Source organism: Acromyrmex echinatior, chromosome 5 (assembly GCF_024713525.1).
Source record: "Acromyrmex echinatior isolate Ae372 chromosome 5, ASM2471352v2, whole genome shotgun sequence".
Classification (NCBI taxonomy): Eukaryota; Metazoa; Arthropoda; class Insecta; order Hymenoptera; family Formicidae; genus Acromyrmex; species Acromyrmex echinatior.
In genome coordinates this window covers 11,545,625-11,556,079 of record NC_141856.1, presented here as the reverse complement: position 1 = coordinate 11,556,079, position 10,455 = coordinate 11,545,625, and the positions used below count along the sequence as shown (strand labels likewise).

The 10,455-nt window shown below is 28.9% G+C and overlaps 2 protein-coding genes across 4 annotated transcripts in view; both read left to right on the top strand.

Annotated features, from left to right (window-relative positions):
* Positions 1-174: 174 nt before the first annotated feature.
* LOC105153615 (uncharacterized) lies at positions 175-3,177 on the top strand. Of its 3 annotated transcripts, none has more exons than XM_011068557.2 (6): positions 175-316; positions 1,230-1,372; positions 1,438-1,537; positions 2,234-2,308; positions 2,537-2,730; positions 2,850-3,177. In XM_011068557.2, the coding sequence occupies exons 1-6, from the start codon at positions 314-316 to the stop codon at positions 2,854-2,856; spliced, it is 522 nt and encodes a 173-aa protein (XP_011066859.1). In that variant the 5' UTR covers positions 175-313; the 3' UTR covers positions 2,857-3,177. The 3 variants fall into 3 exon arrangements, with proteins under 3 accessions (XP_011066859.1, XP_011066858.1, XP_087262838.1); XM_011068556.2 differs by having other exon boundaries at positions 2,845-3,177; XM_087406712.1 differs by having other exon boundaries at positions 2,823-2,949.
* A 142-nt stretch (positions 3,178-3,319) lies between these two features.
* The window catches only part of rudimentary (carbamoyl-phosphate synthetase 2, aspartate transcarbamylase, and dihydroorotase rudimentary), a 33,339-nt gene continuing 26,203 nt past the window's right edge, over positions 3,320-10,455 (top strand). Inside the window, exons 1-5 of the mRNA XM_087406706.1 lie at positions 3,320-5,817; positions 8,116-8,254; positions 8,774-9,053; positions 9,267-9,577; positions 9,831-10,398. Coding sequence (XP_087262832.1) covers positions 5,697-5,817; positions 8,116-8,254; positions 8,774-9,053; positions 9,267-9,577; positions 9,831-10,398 — 1,419 coding nt within the window. The 5' untranslated portion in view covers positions 3,320-5,696. The remainder of the gene's footprint in view (positions 5,818-8,115; positions 8,255-8,773; positions 9,054-9,266; positions 9,578-9,830; positions 10,399-10,455) is intronic.

The window sequence follows — 10,455 nt, the reverse complement described above, 5'->3', positions numbered from 1 at the left end:
TTTGTGATGTTTGAAATAACATATTTTTTCCTCAACCCTCTTGATGCTGTGAAAAGATGTGGGAAACTCAAATTTTTCAGTTGATATATATTAGCACAGAATTTAATTTTATGATGACGATCGGATTATACATACAATGTGTTGGCACTTTCACTGAAGTGTGCTTTGCGCAGAAGCGTACGAACAGTAGGTTGGAGATAACAACAGAAGACGGAAATCGATAAGAAATATAGTAGTAGTGTGGTTGTCGTGGTGTCGAAGCGACCATTGGATATTTACTAGAAACGTGACACAGAATTTATTCGTCTCTTTGATGGTAAATATTTTCAAATAATTATTTCAATAATTAATTAAATAAGTAAATAAAATTTCGAGGAAGATATCGCTGCTTCTTTGTAAGAGAAAAATGACGTATTAGCTACATACATATAAAATTGAATACTATCGAAAATTGAGCAACAAATGTTCGTTATTATTTAGTTCCAAAATTTCACACAAATGATATAACAATATCGATTAATTATTGAGATTACAATATCAAATTAAGTCCTTAATTTACACATTCATAAATTGTGTATTAAATTCAATATATAAAACGATTTTGTTAAAATGTCTAAAAATTTAATTACATACACAGATTTAAAAACAATTTTGTTGGATCATTAAAATAATAATTATGTTGACCATTTAAGGGTTAATTATAATGCTGTAAATAATTTTGATAGTAATCTAGCAATTGCACAATTTGAACACCATGTAACTATTTTGATGGTATAATAAAATTATTTTCAAATCTGCTTCTAGCTAAATTTTAGATACATTAGCAAAATCGCTCTTTCCTTGTAAATGTAATTTAGAACAGTTTTGTCTTATTTGTAAAAATTACGTAAACATTTATGCAAAATTATATTATTTATTATTAAATATTTATTATTATATATTTTTTATTATTAAAATTGTTTTTCAGATGCGTAGAAATCAGTACATTTTATAATCTTGTTATTATGTAATCAAGCAAATTATTCATTACCTATTTGAAATAAGATAATTGCTTATCTAAACTGCTTATTTAAACTGCTTATGTATTTGGAATGAGATAATTGATTATTTATTTAAAAATAGATAATTGTCTATGTATCTAAAAATAAGTTTAAAATGAATATTTTTCAACAAAAAATTTTTATCATTTATAACGCTTTGTTCAACTAATTCGCACATATTTTACAAAGGAAATGACTGACGATGTTGTGGGTTTCGCACGAATCGATCCTGTTGACAATCCCGTCGATCTTTTTAGGATATGGTACGATAAAGCGATAAAATTCCAATTTGGATTGGTAAACACCTGTTGTCTAGCAACTGTCTCTTCACTGTAAGTATAATCTAGAAATGTACTCTATCTAATATAAAAAAATGTAAACTTTTTCTATGTCTCAGAAATTTGAAAGTCAGCTCGAGAAATTTAATCTTACGAGAATTCGACGATAACGGTTTTGTTATTATGACAGATACGCGCAGCCAAAAAGTCAAAGATATGGTAAATATTAATCTTCTTCTTTTTTTCTTCTTACGTTAGGCCTCTGTGTTAACTCTCTCATATGTTTTATGGTATGCACGCTGATTATTTACTTAAACAGAACAAGTAATTATGATATCAAAATAATATCAAAATGACTCTAAAATGATCATTAAAAGTCATTTTTCAATTCCCATTCATTTTAATATCATTTTGACGTTATCGGGACTTGTTCTGCTTGTTACAAGCATATGAGACTCATAACTTTAATCCGCCAGTTTCGAATGGCAGATTTTTGAAAGGAGATACAAGCGTAAATATTTTGGTTTCTTATCGGGATTGAATCCAGTATTTCATGGCATGATAGATCAATACTTCTGTTATGCCACGCTCGTGCTCCTCTAATAATAATAAATATTAATTCTAAAATATATATTAGATAAAGTAAAATTTGATTTCCTTTCCAAATTATTTCTTTAACGCACGTTTCAAATAAACATAAACTTTAGTGGAAGTTTATAAAGAAAGTTATTTCAAAATAATAATTTTTTGAAATATAAATTTTTAAAAAATAAATTTTCTAGAAAAAAACCAAATTAATCAAGAATGCTGGAAAAGCGACATCTAATAATACTAAAGCAATTTAATTCGCATTTTTAATTAATGTTTAAGTTTTTCGAGTAATGAAGATCTTAGTTTTATTTTCATTCTTTACAGAATTGTAATTTATATGCTGCTATGTGCTTTTTGTGGGACTATAAGGACGATAAACAACAGCATATCACGCAACAGGCAAGTACCTAGCTTTGGAGTAATCCATGAACTAAATTTTAAATATATACTTATCAAATTTATTTACTCAATCTTTAATATATTTCATATTTAGAGATTTTATAATTTCTATACTTTTCCTAATAAGTGAAAATATAAAATGAAAATATTTTTGACAATGTATATAAGAAATACATCTAACGATTTGTTGAATAAAAAGTGCTTAAAATTCAAGAAATAATGATTTAGGTGAGGATAGAGGGATTGATGAAAAAACTGGACAGACCGGCTTGTCAACTTATATACGAGAGAGAGCCGTTGCACTGTAAAATTCGAACCCATCTTTGTCATCAAGACCAACCGGCTGACTGGGACAATTTGAATCGCCGGTATAACGAGATATTAGTACAAAAGGATATCGTTCATACAATGCCGGATCATGTGTAAGTTTCAGCTGAATACTGAAACTTGTAACGAACATATAAAATCTGGCTGTTTATAAACAATATATTTATTACTAATAAAATTAAAATAGAGTTTTTTTTGTGTTTTTCTAGCGTAGCGTATAAATTAGCACCTGAAATGATGGAATTTTATTACGCACGGGACACACTAATCGCCGATCGTATACACTATAATAAGATAAATGAAAATTGGGAATATCAAAGAATAGCAGCATAATTTTGTATGACATGTGTATGTGTGTGCGTGCTATATGTTCTCTCAAATTATTTTATTTTTATTAGAGATTATTTAGACAGATTTGGTATTGTTTACTTATAAAGTATGAATTATTACATAATTTTTATATATTATATATAATCATTTTCGGATTAAATCTTCACCATTTTAAATTACAAGTGACTTTTATTAAAAAATTTAGAGAAAAATTTATTTTTATCTTCTTCAATCCTATTGCTTGTGGCTGAGCATGTCTTATACATTTTCTACCTGTAGTGTGCATGTTGATTACACAGTCATATGTACTGTTTAACGTCGAACAACGATTTTTATTAGAGAAATACTCTTAGCAAAGATACTCTCGGTAGTTATTGTCTACCGAGAGGAATTACGAGCGTACAAAAATTTTTCGATTCGGCCGGAGATCGACCCGTACGCTGTCTTCTATGTCAAGCTCGCGCTTTTTTATTATTATTTTTTTATTTTTATACTTATGATATTATTATTATATTATATATAAATTATATTGAATATCGATAATGATATTTTTTTAAGTTAATATATTTAGTTGTGTTACGTGATTGTTTCTTTTTCAGCAAAAGATGTATTTCTACGTATATATATATATACTTAATCAATAAAGGAATATAATGCCAATGAGAGCCTACACGGTGTAATAAAACATATATATATACGTCAATCATCAATTACAGACGTTTCGATCACAAGATTCGATCCTCTTCAGTGTGTCAATAACATTTTTCGAAGTCAATTTATATCATTGTGTAAAAATAGAACGAATACAGTTAATGAATCATCGTTAAGCTGTTGTCCAAATTCAAGAACTTCATAGTCGTCTGTTAATATCAATTTAATATACGATTGGTATCACAAACCCTCGTTCTCTGAAAGATATCTAAACTTCTTTTCGTGTCACCCGAGATGCCATAAAATGGGGACAATTATGGGATTGATAGATTGGATATTATCGCATCTAATTTTTTATGAGAAAAACTTTTGTTTCATTATCAACGTTTCATTATCTTACTTGATAACAGTTAGCTCTTAAAGTCAATTTTTGAAAACATTAAAAAAAGGTTACACAATAAATTTGAACAACTCAACAATAATACACAAGGAAAGAATAATACTAACAATTTAATTATATTTTTTACTATTCCCTATGTACCATCAATAGCGGAGAAATTTAAGAGATTTTTTAAAAATAACAGAACGGTACGTTTGGCTTATATAGGACTTAATAAATTTAATACTTTTATAAGAGCACAAAGGATAAATTACCTTCACTATTACAATCTAATGTGGTTTATAAAATTAATTGTAAAAATATTATGATGCATCTTATCTATATAGAAACCAAATAAAACGGTTCTTGAAAACAAGAATTAATGAATATCGAAGTCACATAAATAGGAATACCATACAACATTCAATAATCATAGAACATAGAATGGAGCACAATCATGATTTTGATTGGAATTATATTAAGATATTAAGATTTGTGATGAAGAACAAAGATTTAATAAAAGATTAATTTCGGAAGCAATCTATATAAAAAAGCAAAAAAATGGACTGAATTTACAAAAAGGCCCGGAAATGTTGAATCCGTTATACACTTAATTAAGAAGAAAGTAATGTTGTTTTATGAGCTATAAAATTTGTATCGTTGATTTCTAATTTGATGATTATTTGGTTTATGTTGATAATTTATTTAATTGGTTTGTCTGATAAGTTATAATTTTGTATCGTTTTTATATTGGTATTTATTTACTTTTAACATTTATATTTATAAATAATGCGAATACGGAACATTCTCTTACACGCTCTCAAGACATAGTTATAATCACATCGAATTTATAATGGATCATCGTTATAGGTGAGTACAAAGTAAGATTTTTCTAATTGATATAATTAATTTTAATACATTGACTATGAATAGTTATATTGTAAAAATTTCAATTAACACAATTTTAACTAAATGATGAAATTCTTGTCTGGATATTCAGTCAAATACAACAGACAACTATAAAGTTCTTAAATTTGGACAACAGCTTAACGATGATTCATTAACTGTATTTATTCTATCTTTACACAATAATTTAATTGACTCCGAAAAATATTATTCCGAATTTTGTGATCGAAACGTCTGTAATTGGTGATTGACATATATATTATATTTTATTACACACGGTCGGCTCTCATTGACATTATATTCCTTTATTGATTTAATCTTTGGAACTTTTTTCAATTTTTAATTAATATATTCTTAATATAATACATTTCTAATTGCTTAATATTTTGCGATTGTGCATAAAGATATTTCATTATATTAAACAAATTAATTACTTTCCGTAATTGTTTACAAATTTTTAGGCTAAAATTCTAAATTAGAATTGGAAGTAGCAAGAATTTAAAGATCGATTTGAAATCTTCCCGCTAATATAACGGTATATAAAGCGTTCGATATTCAACCATTCAAGCGTCCAATGATATAGCAGCAATCCTCACCACATGACTTGCCTGGTAGCTTCCACGCAGCAAAGCGGGAACGTTGCTCGCCAATTGGTCGTACAATACACATTTACTAATACATTAACAGCGTACATGTCGCTTTGTAGGAGAAGACCTAACTCTCGATGGCTTAAAAGCGTGCTACCGGCTCACATTCACGCAGTGTGTGAGCAGCACGTGCGTGGAAAAATTCAAAATGTCTAGCAACGCATCTACCAGTTCCAATAACGCAAATGATAGTTATCTTCTTTTGGAAGATGGCAGTATTTTCTTGGGAAAACACTTTGGTGCCGATATATCCGTCGATGGTGAAATTGGTAAGTCTATGCATAAATGTGAACACGTGTACCGTTACGAATCGGAGTCGTATGAGAACACGTGCATCCTGTTTCTCAGACCAACTTCCTCTAATCGAAAAGCATTAAGGTGCTATTTCATTTGTGCATTTTTGTCATACGGTAAACGTGTACAGAACAGAGAGATCTTCGAGTCTCTCTATCCCATAGCCAATCAACAGGCTTAAAAAATTTGTAATGCGACAAAAACGTACAAATGAAATAGCACCTTTATGCATGAAAATATTATAAGATGAGACACACTATGATTTGCATCATACAGATCTTTTTTTACATAATCGATATTTTTTTATATATTGTGAATGACATTATCGTTATTTTGTATAGACCGCACGTAATAAGAAACATAGTATATTGTGTAATTCATCGGAGATATATTTACAATGCAATGTCATTGCTTATGTTAAATATGCGCAAAAATTATGTCTCGAGGAGTATAGCTTTTGAAACGATACGTTTGTCAATTAAGTAATTATTTCTGCATGGAAGATTGCTAAATTGTTTCTTATCATGTAAAGGTCTATAAATATGATAAATAGAGAAGAGAGAGCATATCTTCTACTAGATATTGACTTTTAAAACATAATATTGATTCGCTACGATTGAGCGAGACGTTGATATGAAATGTCTTTCCTTTTTAATTTAACTTTTTTTTCTTATTAAAATGTTTTTTTTAACTAATTTCCTTAACAAAAAAAAATATTATGTCAATTTGATTTGTATGTTTTATTATACACTTTTAAAAAGTTTAAAAGTTGGAAAACTAAAATTAAAATTTTCATAATTCTTTCGAGACAAGTAATTAATATTGGTTTACAAGATTGATATTTAATGATAAAAAATCATATTATGTCTTTAAGCATTAAAAATCATGTTTTAAATAAATGCATGTCTAATGATACATATATTACGCATAAATTACACATATATTAAAGTATAATTTTTATGCTTAACAAAAAATGTTGAATAAAACAATTATAATACTGAGTAAGAATACTGACATGCATAATTATTTAGATTTTTTTACATTGTCTAAATTTTTTTGAAAGTTAACTCTTTACTGCAAATGAGAGAGAGAGAGAGAGAGAGAGAGAGAAAGAGAGAGACATTGTTACAATTTTAAACATTATTTTTTTTTATTTATTTGAAACTCAAGCATTATTACTGGTTTGTATTTACGTTACTTCCAACCGGCTACCGGTGATAAGCCGTCTAAATGATTACGTTGCAAATGCAGTTTGTGAATGGTAAGATAGACGCTGTCGGTCAAATCTCGCTAGTTTTAAATTACAAGATACGTACTTAGAATACTTTATTTAAAATTTTATTATAATATTAATATAAATATATTTATTTAAATATAAATTGTAAGTAGAAGCGGATAAAAGAAAAAAAGAAGTAAACATGCTCTTAAAATAAACTTAATATATTTTACAACTTTAATATAGATTATTATTGATATTAGTACATTGTTAATTTGATCTACTTTAATGGATACATAATTTAAGATCATATGTCATGTAAAGAAATACCAAAGTAATCTTTCGAATTGATGTAAACTTGCTGATGAGAAGTTTATACACATTCATACACACACATGTACAATAAATTCTCATTTATAAGTCCTCACGTCGGATTATATTGCGCGGAAAATTTTCAAGCTTATACACGTGTTACTACTTTAAGAAGATATAGAAAATTAACATGCCTTATATAAGAATAAATTTTAATTGGAAGATCGAGCAAAGATTGATCTCTTGTTGACATGTTACAATTTGCTGTCAATAGTCCAACATTTTTATTAAATCGTTAATTCTAGAAAAGTAATACAGATTTTAATAATATAAGAATTATTATTCGTTTTATTAATATTTGATAATTTATTATTATTTTACGTATATATAATGTAGTAACCGTCATAAATTACAATTGTAAAAACTGATTGAAAATTCAAAATCCATGATATAATAAATTGTTTGCACGAGAATTAACAATTCAATCTTAATTAATAAGATGCTAACAATAAATATTTTGACGTTAAAACGACAAATAATTAACTTGCTACTTGAGATGTACAATATCAATTTTAGATTAAGATATTTTATTTGAATTATACAATGATCTCACTTCATACATTATTATGATGTAAAAATCTTTAATTAATCGAGCAATAATTTTTGTATTTGTATTTCATCACAAATACTGTACGAAGTGGAATAATGCATATCCGAATATATAAAGATTATCATTCTTTTATAGTCTTCCAGACTGGTATGATTGGTTATCCGGAATCACTCACGGATCCTTCTTATCACGCTCAGATTTTAGTGCTTACATACCCACTCATAGGAAATTATGGCATCTTCGGCGACGAAAAGGATGAATACGGCATATCATAGTAAGTGATCGCAATCAGATTTAACTCAGCGCCTATTAACGACTTTACTCAATGACAACATTAATCTTTGCGTATTGCATGTCAATTGAGCAAATCAATTGCGCTTTTTCTGCGTGTAACGAACTATAATATATTTTAAGTAAAGTTTAAAAAAAAAAAGTAAAGTAATAAATTTCATACAAAATAATATGATATAAAAATCAATATAAATATCAAATATATAATAAGATAATAAGTAAAATATATTCGCTTTACTAAAATATCGGTTTACCTTTTCTTAAATATTCTTTCCTACGAATGTTCTTCTAGTCATATTTTTTGAAATCTTTTAGTTCAACAAAAAAATTTTACTTAAAAAAAGTATATATATATATATATCATATATATACATTATAAAACATTTCCATAGAAAATTTTTATAGATTTTCTGCGGAATGTTTATAAATTAAGAAATCTGTGTAAATATAATATATTGAAAATATTACTTATCATTGATGATTAAATTATCAATTTTGACAGCTGGTTTGAATCCCATCGTATATGGACTGCTGGACTCGTGGTTGGAGAAATTTGCGAGAAGCCCAGCCACTGGCGACAAACTAAGACGTTATCCAATTGGATGAAGGAGCAAAATGTACCTGGTATATGCGAAATTGACACACGAGCACTGACAAAAAGAATTACGGAAAAAGGTACTTTATTGGGCAGGATAATTATGGGTCAACCGTCACATTCTCTGCCAATAATGCCTCCAATAGAAGATCCTAATAAGAGAAATCTTGTTGAGGAAGTTTCTCAGGTAAAGTAATTTGCTTCTTTTTACAAGCGCATTTTATAATAAAGTAATATTTCTTCTTATAAGTGTACTTTATTATACGAAAATCTTGCGTAATGCTTCAATTTTATTGATTATTTCTGATATGATTCTGATTGATATGATTAGAATTTTCCGGTTTATTTACTTTTACTCAGAAAATTTTCTCAATATATGTACATCTGATTTTTTTTTCAGTCAAACCCAAAAACATATAATCCGGGTGGGTACCCTTGTATATGTGTAGTTGACTGTGGTTTAAAGTACAACCAACTGAGATGTCTGTTAAAACGTGGTGCTCGCGTGGATATTGTGCCATGGAATTACGATATTAAGACTGCCAAATACGATGGTTTATTCCTCAGCAATGGACCGGGTGATCCTAACATGTGCCAAGTGATCATAGAAAATATTCGAGAAATATTCAAACAAAAAAGACCTATCTTCGGTATATGTCTTGGACATCAACTATTATCTATAGCCGCTGGCTGTGTCACATATAAAATGCAGTACATATCATATAAATTATCATAATTATCATATAAATATGTCAACACTGTCTTATATTGCTCGGAAAACAAAAAAGATAAGACTTCTATCACACTTTTTGTTCCAGATGTTCTTATCTCTATGTCACTCGTTTTTATATCGTTCAACAAATTATTATTCTGTCATGCGTAATAGACGTCTTATGTAATAGCCGACTGTAATAGTCGAAGTATAATAACCGCTTACAAACGATGCCTGTCACTTACTTTGCAGGTACGGCAATCGAGGCCATAATCAACCGGCGACGCATAGCATCACTGGACGTTGCTATATGACCTCGCAAAATCATGGATTTTGCGTCGATGCTACTCAATTGCCGCCTGATTGGGAAGTACTCTTTACTAATGCCAATGATAGTAGTAACGAGGGTATAGTCCACTCAGTCTTACCCTATTTTTCCGTTCAATTTCATCCGGAACACACAGCAGGACCTGAGGATCTCGAATGTCTTTTCGATGTGTTTCTGGAGAGCGTGAAAGACCAGATCAACAATCATCCTTACGTTTCTGTAAAGGATAGACTCCATATAAAACTGGTCTATACACCTTTGTTTCCGATCATGACCGAACAACCGAAAAAGGTGTTGATTCTAGGCTCGGGAGGTCTTAGTATTGGCCAAGCTGGAGAATTCGATTACTCAGGCTCGCAAGCAATTAAAGCGCTAAAAGAAGAATCAATACAGACTCTCTTGATAAATCCTAATATTGCTACGGTGCAAACGTCAAAAGGCATGGCCGACAAAGTATATTTCTTACCGATTATACCGAAGTACGTAGAACAGGTAAGCTTGGCTGCACTTAAAGTTTAAATAATGAATTTTTTAAATTAATAATTTATC